At 41.4% G+C, this 21,517-nt stretch overlaps 1 protein-coding gene across 11 annotated transcripts in view; it reads left to right on the forward strand.

Moving 5' to 3' along the window:
- Window positions 1-21,517, forward strand: part of FRAS1 (Fraser extracellular matrix complex subunit 1) — a 451,240-nt gene that overhangs the window by 228,002 nt on the left and 201,721 nt on the right. For 10 of the 11 annotated variants that reach the window (XM_027087689.1, XM_027087692.1, XM_027087691.1 and 7 more), the window contains 3 exons: window positions 6,440-6,580; window positions 8,205-8,345; window positions 9,654-9,830. In XM_027087689.1, coding sequence (XP_026943490.1) covers window positions 6,440-6,580; window positions 8,205-8,345; window positions 9,654-9,830 — 459 coding nt within the window. The remainder of the gene's footprint in view (window positions 1-6,439; window positions 6,581-8,204; window positions 8,346-9,653; window positions 9,831-21,517) is intronic. The other variant, XM_027087693.1, reaches the window with a different exon arrangement.

The raw sequence follows: 21,517 nt of genomic DNA on the forward strand, positions 1-21,517 counted from the left end.
CCTGTAATGTGATACCTCCTTATGCACCTCTGCCCATTTTCCCCTCTCTTCTCCTTCTCTCCCTTGATCCTCCTCTCCCCCTTCCTCCTTGTCTTCCTGTCAGTCTTTAGATCAGCCGGCTACCCCTGTGGACATTGCCAGGCCCACAGGTAGGTACCTGACAGTGAATGAAAGGTTTGAATCCAGTTTATCGTGATGGCCATACCTGTTGAAAGGCCTGATGACTTTTTTTTAATAACCGAGTCCACTAAATCAATAAAAAATGTGTAGCCCGTAAAACTTTCTGGAGTTATTGCCCTCATTTTGTTTGCTGAGCAGGGCAACAGCACAAATGAGATGATCTTTGGGACCTGACAAATCCACTTGTCCTGGGGAAGAGAGATACCCCCTGGCGGCTGCTTGCTTAAAGCTGTGCAGGGACCCATCAGCATCGCTGGTGTGAGAAATCTCACTCAATATGGACAAGTCACAGGTGGCTTTTGTGTGGATTCAGGAGAGAACAAGGAGAGAAAGGCAGGCTGCCATTACCCTGAGCATTGTAATCTTTTTCTGCCGACGTCACTTTCCTGCCCAGTTAAGCCAGATGTATTCTCTAAAGGTCAGCAGATGTCAAATCTGCACTAACTTAAAGGCCTGAGGCATTGACCCTTTAACTCCCCAAGGAGGCTGGCTACTGTCACTGACAAGGAGTGGTGACACGGACCTGCTACCGAGACGATATTATCTGGAATGAGAAAGCAACTTTTGCTAGGGATGCGTGTATGTAAAAGGAGGGACGGTTAGTGTGAGCCTGAGGCGGTGAGGGTTGGGAGTCTACTTGGGCAGAGAGGTTGAGTGAAGAAAGCCAGGTCTCCTTGCAGACTGGAAGAATTTTGAAAAAAGACTACTGAACAGGTGGCTTAGGGAGAGAGTATACATCTGAAATGCTATCTGTATACATTTTGAAACAAAGCAGAAAGAGAACTTTCAAACAGGAGGCTGGACCATTGTTGACATTAGTCAGCCAACTAATCAATTGATCAATAGGTAATTACTGAATGCCTGCCATACGCTTAGCAGATACAAGACTTTGTGATGCCATTGGCATTGACCAGTGGCCCTTTTGATAGACAAGGCTGGAGTTTAAACTTTTCATAAAATTGTTCGAGTTCTCTAAGTTTGTATCAAATGCCTTCAGAAAGGTTCATAGAAATATTTTCTAAAGCAACAGTGAACCGAGTCGCTGATTGGTATCGGAATGTTAATTAAGATGCTAATAATGCCAACTTACTTTCAATTCAGATTAGTGCTATTCGAGATAAAGACCAGCTGGTGTTGGTTTAATAATTTATAACCAAGCAACCCATATCTGTGGAAATCTCAAAGTTGAGTGCTGAGAAAAATCCAGCACAACCTGTTATAAATGGTGCTATGCCCTGGCTGAAAGAATTTACAACCACCAAGTTTGTCTGTGGTACATGCTTTGAGTTTCACAAATATTAGATATAAGGCGTGGGGAAATTCAAAGGACAAAACCTCCTCATTCTTTAGTCATGTAAGTACTTGAGCTATTATGAAGGGCTTTTCTGACTCTAGCTAACACAATAAATCAAAGCAAGTTCAGAGGTTTCTGTTAGCCATTCTCGCTCTCTTCCTTCCCCCTCTCCTCTTTTTCTCTTTCCTTCCTTTTATACCGATTTCCCTTCCTCACCTAGGCAACTATTTTAATTTTTTTTATCTTCTTGTTTTTATGGGCTCATGTAAAATGGGTATTGTTTTCAGCGAGTATACGTATATGTATGTTTTTCTTAAATGATACCATGTTATAGAGTTCACGTTGTTCTTTTTTCACTCAGCGGTATGTTTTTCAGATTCACCCAGTTGCTATATCATCTAGCCCTTTGTTTCTCACTGCTGCATAGTCCTTCCTGGTCTGCATCCCCTACAGCTCTCCCATCTGCTGTCCCAGGGACGGGATCCCTCACTTCCTTCCATCTGCACACCATCACTAGGGAGCACCGGTGAACAACCTCTGACGACATGTCCTTTGATGAACTGGGTGGGAGGTTCCCTGGATGGATGGATAACCTGAGAGCAGAACTGTTGGTTTCTTTTTTTTTCTTTTAATTTTAATTTATTCTTTAATTGTTGACTCTTCATTTTCTTTATGTGATAACTAGTACCAGGTAGCTCACCAGCATCTACACTCCCAAGCATAAGGGCTCTTTCATCTCTACATCCTTGCCACCATTTGACATTATCAAACTTCAGGTTTTTTCCTGGTCAATAGGTATACAAGGACATCCTATTTTAATTTGCATTTTTCTGGTTATTAATGAGTTTGAGAATATCTTCAACTCCTGTTGGACTTTTGTGTTTCCTCTTTGATAAGTTGCTTTTTGATATGATTTCCCCATTGTTTCATAGGCCTTGCTACCTTTTTATAGTTGATTTTATGGAATTCCTTGCACCTTACAGATATTAACTCTGTCAGTCATAAATATGCAAACATTTTCCCATTTCGTTACCTTTTAACCTTTAATGTGGTGCCCTTCGTTGAACAGAAATCTCTAATTCATCGTTTTTCACTTTAACATTTTGCTTTTGAATTTTTGTTTAAGAAGACCCACCCAGATCAAGTTCACAAAGAAATTATACTGCAATTAATAGAAGAAATTCTATTAATTTCACAGTTTTTTCTTTATGTAGGTTGTTGATCCATCTGGAGTCTACTTCTGTATATAAGTTTAAGTAGTGATCCAGTTTGATTTTTTCTGCATTTCATGATCCAGTGTTCCCAGCATCATTTAGTGATTCAATCTAACCTTCTCCATTGATCCTTATTGGATATTAAGTTTCCATATGGACATAGGTCTATCTCTGAGCTGTTTGAGTAGTCCAAATTTCTGTTCTTGTACCACTATCACATTGTTTTGCTTTGTTTTGTTTTGTCCCTTAATTTCTATTGCTTTGCAGTATGTCTCAATGTCTGATTGGGCAAATTCTCCCTTTCTTTCATCTTCATTTTTAAGTTAACTATTCATGAACTTTAGAGTGTTTATTGAATTACTAATAAAATTCAACTGGAAGTTTTATTAATATTGTATTGAAGTTATAGACTAGTTTGGGGAGAAATGACATCTTCCTAATAATTTTATTTAAATTTACAAATTATACGCCAAGTATTACTTTAGGTGTATCCTAAAACATTCGATCTGTAATGTTTTTATTGTTGGGCAATTCCAATTTTTAAAAAATTTCCGCAATTCTTTATTTCTGGGAAAATCCACTTGGCTTGTAGATTATTCAGTTCTGTGGATATGTCAGTTCTAGAATAGAAGCTTCAGAAGTTTCTGGAGGGTAGGAGAGAAGAACGCTTTTGAGATTCATTTTTGCTTCTTTGCTCCAGCTATGCGTTGAGGGGATGATTTTCTTCTTCTCTGATATGAAGGCCACTGCCTTTGTCCATTTACTGAAGATTATCTTGCCTTACATGTGTGCTTCTAGAGAGATGCTGAATCCTCTAGGATGCAGGGTGGAACGTTTGGCCCCATCAGTTGCCATCCTTTTTCTCAAGTTCTTGAAATCTTTTTCAGGAGGTTAGTATGGTGTAGGTGGATTGAGAGAACAGACAGAATAAATCTCAGTAGTTCTCTATTCCTGAAACACCGATTCTCTGATAGTGAGAAGAAGTTTGTTTTGCTTGTTTTTAAAGAATTTAGCCAGTGAGCATGGAATAGATTGAGTCATAGACTTACCTGCAGCTGCATTCACCCTCACCTCCCTTTTCTACTCAGAAAAGGAGGACTTTCTCTGTTCTGTTCAAGTCTAATCTCTCCATCTGTACTTTTGAATGTAACTCCCCTTTTTTCTCCTAGATACGCTTTCAACAATTATTCTACCTCTTCTCTTTTTAAAAACCTTTCCCGGGGTCTGTATTTGCTTTGGGCTTTTACAGTATTGGAGAGACAATACATCCCCTTAACCCCTCCCCCCGACTTTTTTTTAAATTGGAGTATAATTGCTTTACTATGTCGTGCTAGTTTCTGGTGTACAATGAAGTGAATCAGCTATATGTATACATATATCCCCTCCCTCTCAGACCTCTCTCCGTCCCCGCCATCCCACCCATCTAGGTCATCACAGAGCACGGAGCTGAGCTCCCTGAGCTATACAGCTATCTTTTTTACACATGGTAGTGTATTTATGTCAAACCTAATCTCCCAATTCATCCCACCCTCCCTTTCCCATTCTGTGTCCACACGTCTGTTCTCTACATCTCTATTCCTGCCCTGGAGATAGGTTCATCTGTACTATTTTTCTAGTTATGTCACCTCTATCTATACCCTTGCATTCACAGCCAGGAGCCTTTAAAGGAACAGTTTATAATCATGGCCTTCACTTTCATTCTGTCTGATGACTCCACTGAAATGGTTATGGCACAGGTCACTCGTGTCCCAATTTCTAAGTGAAGTGAACCCTCTTCAGTCTTTATTTGTCCTCTCTGTACTGTTAATGTCTTCCTTCTTGAAACTTCTTCCTTTCTTGAATTCTCAGCCACCACACTCCTGTTTTCTCTCCTACCTTTGGATCATTTCTTCTTTGTTACCTTTGCCAGTTTTTTTCTTTTTTCAGTACATTTTGGTGCTCTCCAGATCCTTGACTACTTCTTTCTTATCCGTCATGCTTTTACTGAATAAATCAACTAATTTCTGATTTCAACAACCCCTATGTGATGACCCCCAAGCCTCCCCCCAGAGTCTCAGAACTCTAAATCAGGCCATTTATTGGACTGCGCGTATCTCAAACTGAGTCTGTTGTAATCCCCCGCTCTCCTTTTTGTGTTCCTTGAGTGGCGTCACTCGTCTCCATGCCAGAACCCCAGGCAGCCATCTGAGACACTTTCACCGACACAGCTCTCAAATCCATCACCTCATTCACAGCCTCGATTCAGCTCCCTCTCATCTTGTTCTGTGAGCATTGCTACGCTATTCCAGCAAGGCCCCCAACTCTCCTTCCTCACCCCTCCAAACTGTCTCCAAACTAAAGCCAAAATGATCCTTCTTATACACAAACATAGCCATATTTTTACCTTGTTTAAATCTGTGTAGGGGCCACGGGCGTCTTTCATAGGATGAGAATCTAGACTATAGAGTTTGGCATACAAGTTACTATGGCCCTTCCCACTTTTCCAGCCGAATGAACTGCTGTTTCCCAGGATTTCCCAAGCTCTGGGCCTGTACTCGCCTCGCGGCTTCGGCCAGGAGGACATTCCCATCAGCTTGGCATGCTCTGACTCGCTTTCCAAGACGATGCTGAAGGGTCATTTCTTCTATGAATCCTTTCTTAACCTTTCATACCTCCTACCCCACACACATTCTGTTGAAATTTTTATTGTGTCTATACAGACCAATCTGAGTGATATGTTTAATATATTGCTAATTGCATATGTTTATCTCCCTCTGGTAGACTTAACAAGCCCCTTCAAGCAGAGACCAAGTTGATTTGGGTTTTGTGTCTCTACCACCTGGCACAGTACTTGACACAGAGCTTAAGAAATGTTTTGGGGGCTAAAGGAATGGATAAGTGAATGAGTAGATCCTGGAAGGCTGTGTGAAGTTCAATTATTTCAACCAAATTTTGTAGCATGACCTTGCTTAGTAGAACTCTGAATTCCTGAATTCTCTCTCCAACCAGGGTTGTCAGATAAAATATAGGATGAAATATTTGGGACAAACTTAAACTAAAAAAGTATTCATTATTTATCTGGAAATTCAAATTTAACTGAGCATTTTTATTTGCCAAATCTGGCAACCCTACCACCAAGGCTGTTTTGACTTTTTTTTAAAAAATAAATTTATTTATTTATTTATATTTTTAATTTTTGGCTGCATTGGGTCTTTGTTGCTGCTTGTGGGCTTTTTCTAGTTGCGGCGAGAGGGGGCTACTCTTTGTTGCAGTGCGCAGGCTTCTCATTGCGGTGGCTTCTCTTATTGAAGAGCACAGGCTCTAGGTGCACGGGCTTCAGCAGTTGTGGCTCGTGAGCTCTAGAGCGCAGGCTCAGTAGTTGTGGCGCACGGGCTTAGTTGCTCCACTGCACGTGGGATCTTCCCAGGCCAGGGCTCGAACCCATGTCCTCTGCATTGACAGGCGGACTCTCAACCACTGCGCCACCAGGAAAGTCCAGCTGTTTTGACTTTAAATCCCATATTAAATTGGATACACTGGTAGGTGGGCCTCAGAGTATTTGTATTTGTTATGCTCAGTTTAATTAATAATTATTTGTTTCTCCTTCAACTGTGAAAACAGAAATGTTGGAATCAAGGAAATAGAACTGAGCTGAGCAGCCAAAGAATGTGATTACTATGTTGATACCAACTATGGACGTTGTGAAGAATAGACTTTCACTTCTCCCTTTGCTCACTATTGATTTTCTTTGATGGGTTTTCCTCCCCCTTAGCTTGTGATCAGTCCTGTAAGAGTTGTGGCCCCAATAGTCCCAGATGTCTTACCTGTGCTGAGAAGACCGTGTTGCATGATGGGAAATGCATTTCTGAATGTCCTGGTGGGTACTATGCTGATGCCACTGGCAAATGCAAAGGTAAGACGTGGGCAATTGTTATCATCGTCACCATCATCATAATCATCATCAAAAAAGTATTTAATACATTTAATATATGTTTATATATATATACATTTAATAAATTTAATAATTTAATACATTTAATACATGTTTGATTATAGATGGTGCTATATGCTGCTCATTTGGAAGTTTGTGATGCATTCCCATAATGTGTGCATGATGGAAAAATGGCAAGTTAAAAGGAATATCTTTTCCTTATAGAACCTATGTGTATCTGGTACACATTAGATCTCCAGTGATCTCATCACTGGATCTTTTTGAAATGCCGAGAACATCTTTACGATCTTTACACAATCCTTGTGTACTTGTAAACATCACTAACTCAGGTTGTAGGTGTGACAGAATCATTCCACAGATGGCATTTATAAGCACATATATTGGCAACTACAGCACACCACAAAAATAAAATTAAAAAGTAAATCAAGTTTGGTAGATTATAAAGCTGAAGTGTGTACCTATTAAAAATTTGGTTTTATATGCTATTTATATAGTGTTTCTTTCAGATTTATACAACTTAAACTACGAAACATCCCCATTTGAGGTGGGAACTTATTGCTGCCTAGGACACCTTGATGGTCCTTCTTCTCCAAAACAAACACACGTATTCTTACTTCCACCTGTTGGCAGGATACTTACACCTGTCCCACACCTTGTCTTATTAACCTCCTGTTTGTTTGCCAACCTCTTTACTTATACAGTGTTCATCCCTTTTCCTCAATATCCTGCCCTCAACGGTCGGATCCTGTCCCCACACTCCCCTCTCCCAGCTCCTGACCATGGTCCTCCAGAGCCTTCTTGCAGTATCTCACTCCTGTCCCTTAGGACAGCATGGTACCATCTGCCTCTTGGAGCCAGAGATGTCCCACTGTTACCAACCAGGACAAAAGCAGCAGAGACGCATGCCTGACATTGCCATACATAGTGGTCAGATTCTGTAATATAATTCTTAGAATCCTAAAATGTCCAGTTGTAAGTGTCTTAAATGACCATTTAGTCCAACCTCTTGCCATACATATGCCAAGGAAACTAGGCCTGGGGAGACCCAGACTTGGCTAAGGGCATAAGTTAGGGGATAGGCCCGTCAGAATCCCAGTGCTCCCAACATCCAGACCCATGAACTTTCCCCTCTTCCCTATTCACATGGGAGTTTTAGGTTCAGACAGACCTAGGGCTAAATCCCAGCTCTGCTGCTAATTAACTCTGTGATCTTGGGTAAATTTTTTAACTCCCCAAGACCTCGGTTTTCTCATCTGTAAAATGGGGTTAATAATATAATGTTGCTCATAATGTTGCTATGAAGGTTAAAAGTGGCAATATGTATAAAACACTTAATACAAACATACATAAAGGGTAGCTAATAAATAATTGATAGAACATGGTGAAAGATGGATAAAGGGGCAATGTGGGCAGTTCTGGTGCTATAACCACCTTCGAACACATATATCTCTGGATTTTGTGCAACAGCTGAAGGGGGATTGAGTGATAGATGAGCGGGCTTCCTAGCACATAAGGAGCCTGGCCAAGAAGTAGGCACCCTAGTCGCCTCGGTCCCATTGTGTTCCCCTCTTCCTCTCTTCCTCAGTTTGTCACAACTCGTGTGCCAGCTGCTCAGGACCCTCGGCCTCTCACTGTACAGCCTGCCTCTACCCCCAGGCCCTGCGCCAAGGTCACTGTCTGCCCAGCTGTGGAGAGGGCTTCTACCCTGACCACGGGATCTGCAGAGGTATCACTGGCGTCACCATCATTCTTGAGAGACTTTCCTATCACAAGGACATAGATATAAGTTACTTTTGGGGGCAACTTTTCCTCTAGTGTATCCTCTATGGTTATGTATGCATTATATGCTTTTTTTCATTACCAAGGGATAATCTGAAAAATCACATTTGAATATTTGTGAAGACACTCAAAAGGGTATGATTTTTCTGGCCATTCTTGAGAGGAATGTCATTCCCTTTACCGTGGTACATTAAAACAACCCAACTCTTATTTCCTTCTTTTTCTGTTCTCTGACCATTGCTAATGTTTTTCTTAGTCTTCATTTTGTTTTTCCCTGAAGAGCTTCTTTTTGTTAATGACACTGTTGAGCAAACTGAGACTTACTAGCAATGCCTCTGGGTTAAGTAAAGTGGAAACTCTTCAATAGCTGTTTGCCAAAAAGGCTTTGGGCTCATTGGGAGGACAGTCTCATTTGAGCCTTTTGAAACTAGAACATTGGGAGCAAACACTTGAATTAAGTAAAAGGTTAATTTATGTTTACTTATACGTAGGGCACCTTGGAAAAGAATGTGAGAATAGTTACAAGAAAAATATATTTAAAACAGGGATGCTGCAATAGATATTCTGAAAAAGAAAATTTAGAGAATCTTTTAAAGGACAGTAGAGGTCATTATATCAGAATGTGGGCAGGAGAGATTTCAAGTACTCTCTTTGGCTCTGATCTTCACCAGTAGCCAAGGAAAACCAGAACCTGGGATGGATTGTCAAATGCTTGCTGCTGCTCTAAAGGGGCCTCTTCCTTGTCTAGAAAAGCAGCCTTTCCTCACATAAATTCTAAGATCAATTTGTTGCCTGGACCCCTCTATAGTGAGTGATGGATGCCGTAATGGACAGTCACACAAGTACCATTTTTGCACAAAATACAGTAACGGACCTTATAGGAATGCTTCTTAAAATCTCCCATGAGCACTGAGGCTGTAATGTTAAATCGTCATCCACTGTATGTGAATCTCTGGAGAACCAAGCCAATATTGTCCAGTTTGCTTTTTTTTTCCCCCCCCCACCCCACCATGATATAGCCTGGCAGCCCTTCCAGGACCTGAGAGATGTGACGAGCTAACATCACCCTCATTTGGCCTCTCACAGATATTGTTATTATCACCTTGGGCTTTGTATAGAACATTAGAAAAACAGTTTCCTGAAAAGATGTATCTGGTGCACTTTTCTGAGTGATTTTGACTTCATTAGGGACTCCCCTTGGTTGCAACATCTATCTGATCCTTGGATTTTTCCTGCATTTTATTCCTCTTGGCAGGCTGTCATTCCTCTTGCCTGACTTGTGTGGGTCCAGAGAGCTCTCAGTGCACCCAGTGTAAGAAGCCAGAGGAAGGACTGCACATTGAGCAGCTCTCTGGGGCAAACATCACCTCTGGCGAGTGTCTGTCCCAGTGCAGAGCCCAGTTTTACTTGGAGAACACTGGGCTGTGTGAAGGTAAGTAAGACTGATTTGACGAAATGTTAGGTAGCTTCTGGGCTTACCTCTTGAGGGATCCTGTGAGGTGGGACCAAAGCCAGAAGATCAGTGGCTCCTGGATGCTTGCGGCTAGACCAGAAGACCGACATGCAGAAGAGTGGCCCCCACTGATGTCCTCCTTCCCTTTGTGCACAATAGGTGATCTTAAAGAGCTAGTTGCTTTTACCCCGCTGCCCCCAGAGTTACACTCTCAGAAATTCCTGGTGAGAGTTCTTTCAGAGACAGTATGAGTAACCGAGACAGACCCAGAACTCACTGTAGAATTCCGTTTATTATTTGTACAATTTGCTACTCTTAATATGAATTGGTCTCTTCAGGGCAAAATCTGGACTTCTGTCAAAATTTAGAAGTGATTCCTGCCATCGTTTTGGCATATCGTCTACAGAGAATTGATGCCATCCTGAATAATTTGACTCAGAGCTGGGTCATCTATAAGTGGTTGAAGATGAGATGAAGGGGAGATACATATAATTTCTTGGGAGGTAGGGGAGGCCCCCCTCTGCTCCTACAAGAACGTTCCTTGCTGTTGGATGAAATTTTTAACTCTCAAGCTACTTGGAAAACAATTCTACTTATATTTTTCATTGTAAACATATGTTCATTAAGGAAAATTTTGAATGTAGAAAAAAGTAAAAAAGTAGTCTGCCCACCATCTACCAGCTAAACCCAGTTGCCTTTACCATTTTGCTATAATATATCTGAGTCTTTTTTCCTGTACACTTTGAGTTTTTATTTTTGTAACATAACTGTAAGCATACTGCAGACTCAATTTTGTATTACAAGCTTAAAATTTAAAGTGGCTTCAATTTTACATTGGAATGTACTCCCACATGGAAATGCTGGATTTCAAGGTTAGGTTAAAAGATTTTGGACACGGTGAGTTATACTGCATAGTAGAAATATGCAGAATTGGAATACAGAGACCCCAGGCCAGACACTTCAACTGTCTAAGCCTTTGCATCCACAGCATTAGAATAGGGATAATTATCTTCCACACAAGGTTTTTTTTTTTTTTTTTTTTTTTTGCGGTACGCGGGCCTCTCACTCTTGTGGCCTCTCCCGTTGCGGAGCACAGGCTCCGGACGCGCAGGCTCAGCGGCCATGGCTCACGGGCCCAGCCGCTCCGCGGCACGTGGGATCCTCCCGGACCGGGGCACGAACCCTTGTCCCCTGCATCGGCAGGCGGACTCTCAACCACTGCGCCATCAGGGAAGCCCTCGCACAAGCTTTTTGCCAGGATCAAAGGAGGTGCAGTGTGTGAAGGTGCTTGGTAAATTGTAAAGCCCCCATGATCACTTGGTATAAATTTCGGTCCATATACTCAGGTATTCACGAACATTATAAGGGTAACCCACTGCTCCCTGGGATGCACCAGGCTCCAGGGGTTTTACATGGTGTCTGAAATTCGGGGAGGGTCTCTAGTCCCCAGACATGCTGGTTTCCACCCATATATGCACTGCCCAAAATTTCCATGGTCCCTTAAACTCTCGTGGCTCTGTTTCCACAGCCACTTACAAAATATGGCAATCTTTGTCACTAAGAGTCCCAATTCCTTCCCAAAGCGCACACCACACAGCCTTCCCTTCTGATCCTAGGACAAATAAAGAAGAAATCTTCCCAGGTTACTCAGAGTGGTTAATGTCCTCCTATGATTTTGATCGCTTTCTTAAAAATGAAAAATAGGGAATTTAGAGAGGGATCAGAAAAGAGAAACAAAAATAATGAACAATTTAAAAGTTAAATTGTTGGGCTTCCCTGGTGGTGCAGTGGTTGAGAGTCTGCCTGCCGATGCAGGGGACACGGGTTCGTGCACCGGTCCGGGAGGATCCCACATGCCGTGGAGCGGCTGGGCCCGTGAGCCATGGCCGCTGAGCCTGCGCGTCCGGAGCCTGTGCTCCGCAACGGGAGAGGCCACAACAGTGAGAGGCCCGCATACCACAAAAAAAAAAAAAAAAAAAAAGTTGTTAATATAAATTAGAGTAACCAGGGTTATTCAGCCAGAAAATAGTATTCCTGTTGATTTGGTGCACACCATGATGCAGACACTGTGAGAAGTGCCTTATTTGTTTTTTTTTCCACTAGGTCCTGATACCAGCCTTATGGGGTCAGTGAAGGAACTTAGGTTAGAAGAAGTTAAGGCTGTAACTTGCTCAGTGTCATGTAGCCAGTACAGAGTAGAGTCCAGTGGGGACCTGAGTCAGCCAGGCTCCAGTAGCCGTGCACTACACCAGCGTGCTGCTATAATATGGTCGCCGAAGGGGCAAAAGCACAGCATTACGATGCTGTAGAGTTGAGACGTCTTAAATTTCCGAAAGCATCCTTGACCAAGGGGAATGTTCTGGGAATCCCTTTTACAGACACCTTTTAAAAAAGATTAGAATCTAATCCCTCTGGAATGATTTAATTATGGTCCCCTGTGAAAGGGCTAGATTGACTCTTGAGGACCTTGTAGCCCCGAGATTTTATGCTTATTCACACAGTATTGTTAGGTATCACACATATAGCTCTCTACTCACATTTACTACCAAATCCCATGCAATCTCTGCTAGGGAGATTGTTGTACTCAATTTATTAGTGATGAGAATGTGGTAGAAAGAGGTTAATTGAGTTGCCCAAGATTCCACTGGGAAACTGAGTGCAACCAGCAGTTGTTACCAACCTTACCTGAGTATTAAGTGTGTTAATTGATGTATTTCCTGTCACTCGTCCCGTATCTCTGGCAACCTTTCTGCCTTCCCACAATCTGTTCCATTTTCAATTCTGCCGAAGCCTCGTCTCAGAACTCAGGCCTGGGAGCCCTGTGAGAATGTATTGGGCATGCCTTCTCACACACACGAGAAATACCCTCTCCTCTTTAAGGAACGTTTTAAAAGGTTGGAGTTTTTGTGTGTGCCACTGAGAGTTGATTTTTACAGACCTTTTCATCTCAAGTGCTTTTCTATAAAGAAGAAAAAAAACCAACTGTTTTCTGGAACTCTCCCTCTTCCTTTCTCTGAGACTGCAGCACAGAGGGATTAGCATATTACCACAGCTAATGAAAGTGAGAGGCAGATGCATTACAGGAAGAAGCAATTTACTTTAGAATATGAAAATTGTCAGAAGTTATTATAAAAGTTTCTACTCTGAGCTACATGACAAACCCAGGAATTATCTAGTGGAAGATGAAGCAAATTTACTCAAGGTATTTGATGAAGATCCAAGTCTGGGATTGAAGGATGAAAAAATATAAAATTAACAAACAGTGACCAAAGAGAATATTGTTTATTATTAGCTGGAGAACAGTCTGTCTTTATTCATTCCTTCTACAAATGTTTCCTGAGTATCCCCTGGTGCCAGGCATTTTCTAGGGACTTGGGGTGCCCTCGTGAATGAGTCAGATGAAATCCCTGCTCTCATGGAATTTATATTCTAGTGAGAGAAACGGAAAATAATAAATGAATAACAACAGCAGCAACGAAACCCACGACATACACTTAGCTAGTGGTCTGTACTATGAAATCCACATCAGGGAGGTGGGAAAGACAGAGGGGTGGGCTGAGGTAGTCTCCCAAGCAGAAGCACTTTGGTGAGATGGGGACAGAAACCTGCATGTGTTTTTCCTGCGTTTTTGGCTCACTCTCAGAAATGAACTTGGGTACTTCAGAAGATGGAGCTTTGACTTTATGCTTCTTTTATACACAGCCTCTGTGTTTTCAAAGTGTAGCTAGAATTGCTGGTACGAAATAAAATCTGTCACTAATTGTAGAAGATAATTTGGAGGTGTTTTCAGTAGTCCGCCAAAATTGTACATGTTTAAATATTAATCTTGAGTATTAGCTAAAAGAAGGACCGCAGTAATTTTTTTTTTTTTTTTGCGATACACGGGCCTCTCACTGCTGTGGCCTCTCCCGTTGCGGAGCACAGGCTCTGGACGCACAGGCTCAGCGGCCATGGCTCACGGGCCCAGACGCTCCGCGGCATGCGGGATCCTCCCGGATCAGGGCAGGCGGACTCTCAACCACTGCGCCACCAGGGAAGCCCCGGACTTCAGTAATTTTATCCAGAGTTCATCTCACCTGTTTAACTGATTACTCACTAGCATTGACAGATTCTGGTTTCTAAAACAAACAAAAACCCCAAGAAACACCTGTCAGTACCCTTGCACAAATAAAACAAAACAAATTAATAAAAACCAGGCCTTCCAGAACAAGATCAAGGACCATCCCTTACTTTTTCATTCATCTTCCCCACTAAGTTTCCATGCCTCTGGGAGCAGGTGTGAGTCTAAATGAGGTCTCCAGGGCAGAGCTGGGTAGGGACCCCTACGTTGCCCAACTCAGGGGCACTATTCTCATGGTAATTTATGTGACTGGTGACTTCTGGAGTCATTTAGTGACTGGGCAGCCCAGGGTGGATGGACAGGAGGAAGGACCTGGGACTCCTGTCACTGGGAGGCCTCTCCTCTCTCCTACGAGTATTCTTAAGGTCAGGTCAGATTGCTCAACTCAGTCTCAGGTTCTCCTTTTAAAAAATCCTGTATTTTTATTTGCTAAATCTGGGTAACCTAGTAATAGATGTTTTTGGTTTTTTGTCTATATTTTTTAAGTTTCTGTATATGTAAAATGCATGCAATGAGAAGAAATAAAAATTAGGATTTTTTAGAAGTTTATATAATCGAGATTATATAAAAGGGCAGAAGTTCTCCTTCCACTCTTGCTGAGGATTTTTTTTTTTTTTTTCATTTAAGGGATTCAACTATTTTGAAGACCCAGTTTTTGGCTGAGGTCTCTCTGTAGAGCAGAACTTCTCAAAGGAAACTCCTGAGAATCTTGTTAAGACGTGGATTCAGATTTCGTAGGTCTGGGGTGGGTTCTGAGCTTCCACGTTTATAACATGTTCCAGGTGAGGCTGATACTCCTGGTCCACAGACCATAGTTTGAATAAGCAAAGTCTCTAACTAAAGAAGGAGGGTTTCCCTGGTGGCACAGTGGTTGAGAGTCCGCCTGCTGATGCAGGGGACACGGGTTCGTGCCCCGGTCTGGGAAGATCCCACATGCCGCGGAGCGGCTGGGCGCGTGAGCCATGGCCGCTGAGCCTGCGTGTCTGGAGCCTGTGCTCCGCAATGAGTAGAGGCCACGATAGTGAGAGGCCCGCGTACCGCAAAGAAAAAAGAAGGATAACTACACCACTTTATCATATCACTGGTGTAACTTCTTTCTAACGATAGCAGTTTTTAAAAAATCCTAATTTTTACTTCTTCTCATTGCATGCATTTTACATATTACAGAAACTTAAAAAATATAGACAAAAAAACCAAAAACATCTATTACTAGGTTTCCCAGATTTAGCAAATACAAATACAGGATTTTTAAAAAATCTGATGTAAAATTCAATGCTAAAAATTTTGAAAGCCTCCATCAAATTACTTTAAAGGAAAAGACTGATTGCCAAAATCAGCCCAAGAAGACATAGAAAGCCTGAGTAAATCAAAAGTCATACATAAAATGGAAAAGGTTAACAAAGAACTTCCTCAGAAAGAGGACTAAGCTTAGACAGTTTAATGTGTGAGTTATTAAAACCATCTAAAACCCAAATAAATAAATCTTATGAGATTATAAAATCCCAGAGCATAGAAAAAGATAGTATATTTTAGAATACACTTGCTTTTTGGTCCAGTATAACACTAATGCCAAAATTAGAGCATTAGAAAGAAAAAACTATAGATTCTAGATAAAATTCCTTTAAAAAGATCAAATTGAATTCAGAAGTATGTTAAAAGTTTTAATGTTTTTATAAGGTTATTTTAATACTGTATAAATCACCTCATATTGAGATATTAGATAATTTATCATGTCAAAATGTCAAAGGAGAAAAAAATATGATCACGGTTATTTGCTGAAAATCTGTCTAACTAGATCCACATTTGATTCTTTTATTTAAATCATGATCTATTCTTCATATAAGGAAAAGCCTCATAGTAAATCAGGAAGATGATTATATAAAAAATATAGGATTAGGAAATAAAAATATTTAGCACATAAAAAATGAAATGTTTAGTATGCCCAAGTATCACCTGAGATATTCTAAAATATTTTGCACTCTTTATCTGAAATTCAAGTTTAACTAGGTGTCCTTTATTCTATCTGTAAATCCTACCTATAACCCTTCTTCTATCTCTTTTAAACTTTTGATATAGATTCTTACAGTTATTTACACACACACACATATATATATCACTTTATTGTTTATAAAATTCCATACAACCAAGAATTTGATTGGAAATCATGTGTGTTTATATTTACTTCCATTTTATAGATGAAGAAAGTGAGACTTAGAGTGAACCAACTAAAGAATAGTTTAGCAGTGGGGGATCCTGGGCTCTCATAGAGGACATGGTTGCTTAGGAAATATTTCCTTCTTTCCAAGCCTAGATCCTTTGTTCTTCATTTTGCCCTAGAACTTTACAATTTAATTTCAGGCCAGGCCATCTCAATTAATGGTCCAGCTCAATCACCATGTCAACAACTGGGCAGTGGTGGAGCAGCATGGGATATGAACACAGTTGGGATGATTGGACTACCCACATAAATTGCCCCAATTCTGTGGCAAATTAATGATGGATTTTTTCAGTTCCCATACAGTTCAGCAAGAGGGTTCAAGATAATATAATTTTAAGGAAATTTTAAAAATGAACTCTGGGGACTTCCCTGGTGGTCCAGTGGTTAAGTCTCTCAACTCCCAATACAGGGGGCCCGGGTTTGATCCCTGGTCAGGAACCGAGATCCCGCATGCCGCAACTAAAAAGAAAGATCCCGCATGCCACAACTAAAAAGAAAGATCCCGCATGCCACTACTAAGACCCGGCACAGCCAAATAAATAAGTATTTAATAAAAAAAATTAAAATGAACTCTGTAGTACAATAATGAATTTTACCTACATATTTTCTAATGTATTATGTCAGTAGAAACATTGGGCTTCAAAAAAGAATGCAGAGATAATAAACATCCCAGTGGCCCCCATTCCTGCATTGCTGGCTTTTCATTAAATTTAGAATGATCACAGAGCTTTGGTCAGGGAAACATCAGGGAGATTTTAGCAACTAAATTTTTCCAAGCCTTCTTTTTCCGTCTTGAAGACAGTATTGCCTCCTTAGACGGATCTTACTGCATGGGGCAAAATTGCACAAAATCAATACAGGTTTGGTATGCATTTTTTTTCTAGTTTTATTGAGATATAATTGACATATAACATTGTATTAGTTTAAGCTGTACAACATAATGATTTGATATATGTTTATGTTGCAAAATGATCACCACAGTAGGTTTAGTTGACATCCATCACCTCACATAGTTGCAATTTTTTTTCTTGTGATGAGAACTTTTAAGATTTACTCTCAGCAACTTTCAAAAACACAACACAGTATTGTTAACTATAGTTACCATGCTGTACATTAGATTCCCCAGGACTTATTTATCTTATAACTGGAAGTTTGTACCTTTTGACCACCTTCACTCATTTCCCCTCCCCTCAGCCTTCCCTACCCCCCCAACAATCACCAGTCTGTTCTCTGAACCTTATCATTCAGCCTAGCTCTAGCTCTTGGCTGTGTCTTAAACTTTTGTGATTGTCCAAGTCACTTTCTTTGTTCTCAGTGGCACCCAGTAGGTGAGGGTGTGCAAAGCCCTGTCCCTGTCTCAAAAGGGAGGATCTCAGTCAGCATCTAGATGCTGTCTGATTGGATCTGGACCGTTCTGCAACGGCTTCTAAATTGTGCCAATGAACCTCTTTCAGAGAAAGTCTGGGAGGTGGGTTTTCTGTCCACTCCCTCTGCACTGAGCCCCGAGGGCATGGGTAGCCAGTTAAGAACTGTTCCTCTGTTTGCTACAGTCCTAACTAAATCCACGTACTCAAGCCCTGCTGATCACCAGAGTCTGGCCGTCAAGGGGTGTGTCCTCTGGGCAGCAGCCACAAAAGCCAGGGCCCTGGAAGTGCACACAGGCTCTTTCCAGGAAGAAAGAGTGACTTGGAGCCAGGCAGAGGGAGGGCTTGACCTCGCGCCCAGGTCTCAGAAGAGGATTGCAGGCACTCAGCCTCTACGTGTGTGTGTTAAAGTAGAAGCCTGACCCTCAGGCTGCAGCTTTTAATGTATGCAAATACGTCTCTTTCAGGAAAAGACTGGGAGATGGGCATTTCTGACTGATGCCTCTGCCCTGAGCCCTGGGGGGGACACAACCATCGCAAATCCTAGGCAGTTTGTGAAGAACTGTTTCTTTGTATGCTCTAGTCCTTGAGGTTTTCTGGATTCAAGCCCTTTTGGCTTTCAGAGTTAGAGTTTTGGGGTCCCATTTCTCAGGTGGAAGTCTTAAAGTTGGGGTGCTAGATGTTAGTTGTAAACCCTTAACTCCTCAGGGAGAAGCTGGGCGTTGTGAGTTCCCTCCTGATTGTATGTCTCTGCCTTCCTACCCGTTTTGATGTGGGTTTTTGTCTTTTTCTTTCCCCTCATTCATCTAACGTGTAGGAGTTGCTCAGCTAGTTTCTGGATTTCTTTTAGAGGGACTTGTTCTGTGTGTAGCTGTAGATTTGGTATGACCATGGGAGGAAGTGAATTCAGGAGCCCCCTATGTTGCCATCTTGGACCAGAATGCCCATTTCTTTTTTTTTAAAATAAGAAAATTCATTGATTACTTTGATTAATTAATTAACTTGCTTTGGGTGAATGGGAAGAAATAAAGTACACTGTGGTATTTTGATCTATTTAGTTCTTAAGATTCACCAAAGGCCTTAAGGCACAGACCTTTAATTAAAGAAATAAATGGGGAGGGGTCGGTGTGCTCTGTTTAAGAGTATGTTACTATTTATGAAGTTGGGATTCCCTTGCGTTAATTGAATAAGATACGTAGCATCTGTATTAAGCAACGGTCTTTAATGTACTCCCTGGAGTGCTGACATAGCTGTACAAATGCATGCCTTCTAGAAATGTTCCATCTGCTTCACTTTCCCCTTCTTGCTTTTATAGCATGGGTGTGCTAGGCTTTGGGGATAGAAAGACGAAAAAGATACAGACCACACCTTAAGGAAAGCGTGATCAAGTTGAGAAGAGTGACACTGAACAAGTAATTAAAAGAACATGATACAGGTTGTAATGGCTGTAGGCACAAAATACAGGAAGAACACAAACAAGGAGACTGACTGTCGCGGGGAGAGGGTATGAGGAAAGATTTGCAAAGGAAAACCACATCATCCGGCTGTGGAGGATTAATGGGAATTCATCAGGGAAGAAGGTGGGAAAGGGCATTCTAGGCCAGGGACACAGCAATCGCAAAGGCATGGCGTATCTGGAGAAGCATATCATGCATTTGGTACTCCTGCAGTATAAAGTCCAAAGGGGTGAGTTGTAGGGAGTGATACTGGAGACACGGGGGTGAGTCCTGTCATGAAGGGCTGTATGTGCTGTGCTCAGGAGTTTAGATGCTACAGCTTTTAGAGAACCAGTAAAAGATTTTAAGTAGGGGAATAATTTGGTCAGTTTGCATTTTATAGTGATCTCTCTGGCCGTGGTGTGGCAGGTAGGTTGGGAGAAACAGTGGGGCTGGTTAGAAAGCTGCTGCACTAATCCACATCAGGAGTGACGTTGAAGGTCTACACTGAGGGGCCATGGGGGTGGTTAAATTGGGATATTAGACAGAGATTTATGAAGTGCAAGTCAACCTACCTTGGCTGTGTTGTGGTGATGGAAAAGTAGAAGTCTTAAGGATATCAGCATGAGTGTCTTGGTGCATGGTGGGGTAAAGGTGAGCCAGGGAATACAAAGGGAAGACCAGGTAGGGGGTAGGATGTTGGGCTGGAGGTGGATAGTGAGTACAGTTTGGACAGAGGGAGCGTGATGCCATAATTTATAACAAGTAGATAGCGATTGAGCTTGGAAATGGATACTGGTAGTATTGGGGGAATGAGGAATATGAGATACCGGTGAAACACCAAGCAGAGATATCCCTTAGGCAGTTAGATTTATGTGATTAGAGTTGAGGGTAAGAGTCAGAGCTGTACGCATAAATCTGGGACTCACCAGCATGGAAGTCATCATTAAAGCTATGGATGTTTGCCCAAGAGTGAGAAGAAAAGGGCAGAGGGTACAATTTTGGGAAGCTCCAGTATTCATGACGTAAACAGAGAAGGGCTGAAAAGAAAAGATCAAAGAGAAAGGAGACCTAGAAGTGTCTGCCAGTGTTTCCATCCGCCTACCCTGCCCCCCCCACCCCCCCGCCACCTTCCTACTTGCCCACCCTTTCAGTCAGCAGAAACTCATTTACTGAGAACTTGTGACATGCCTGGGACAGGTATTGCGGGAGTCACAGAGATGGAGATGTGATTTTTACTCTTTAAGTGTTCCCAATCTAGTGCGGTGTTGGGGAAGTAGGTTAGATCATGTTCATTAAAAAAAGAAAGAAGGAAAAGAAGGGTGAGGGAAAGAGGGAGAGCGATTTTATTTGATTTCACTCCTTTTAACGTTCATCCCTCATCACAGTATTCCTACTGCATATCCTAGAGGATTTTGATATTTACATCATAATTTGAAAGACATCTACCTCCAAAAATTGTTTTGACTTGAAAAGCCAGGAAATTTTATATACGAAAATTGGGATGCTGGCCCACTTTTTGTGTTATTAAAAAGAAAAAAAAAGTAGTAGTGTTCATTGTCTGAAATTTAAATAGAAAATAGAATGAACAAAAAATTGATATGTTTTAATTGTTTGGGGTAAAATTTTTACCGGAGTCAGCTTGACTGGAATTTACAACCATCTGAGGACACTTTTAGTACTGACACTATTAGTGCTTAAGCAGCTCAGTTATGCTTTTTCAGAAATGTACTCAGCCATCAACCGGAAAGCCACTCTCTAATAATGTAGTGTTACGTGGAGAAATTATTCCTAGAACTTTTTTCAGATCTCTAACATATATGCCCTGTAATGGAGTTAGTCTTCCTTGAAGGATCTTAGACTTCAAACCAGAACTGCTGCTATGAAATCATTCCATAGCACGATAGACCCTCATAAAAGTCACTGAAATAGTGTAGACATTTCCAAAACCAGCACAGAATTGAAGTTTCATGAGCTTTTTTTAAAGATGCAAATGCCTGTAGTTACAGAAAGAGAGTATCATAAAGAAAAAAATACATTGAGAGGAAGGTCACCCAGCATATCTTTTTCCCTCTGTGCCACACAGCAACTAACTAGCTCATTATCTATTTGGTTCTTAAACATTTCTAACGACGGCAATTCTGAAGTCTGCCGTGGGGATGTCCAGTGAGGCTTATTTCTAAAATCTACTGGGAGGCAAAGGGCCTTTCTCCTGGAATTCTTGGCCCATCAACCTTTCAACTCATTTGTCCTCATTGCTTTCTTGTTTTATATAATTCAATAACAATCTTTATTCACATTGAACCAGGTTATCACATTGATTTTGTGACCGAATGGAATGAGATGAAATAAGTTGTGTGCTCATAATCCGTTAATTCGCCTTCTCCCAGTTTTCAATTCCACGATGATATGCTTTGATTTCCTATTTATTAAGGAGGTATAACAGGAAGAGCTAGAAATTTTAGCAATCTTGTAAAGTCTAATATGAACATATTAGTATTATCACAAATATATTTAAGTATGTAGAA

This window comes from Aethalodelphis obliquidens, unplaced genomic scaffold (assembly GCF_003676395.1).
Source record: "Aethalodelphis obliquidens isolate GAN/ISIS:26980383/991018 unplaced genomic scaffold, ASM367639v1 scaffold59, whole genome shotgun sequence".
Taxonomy (NCBI): Eukaryota; Metazoa; Chordata; class Mammalia; order Artiodactyla; family Delphinidae; genus Aethalodelphis; species Aethalodelphis obliquidens.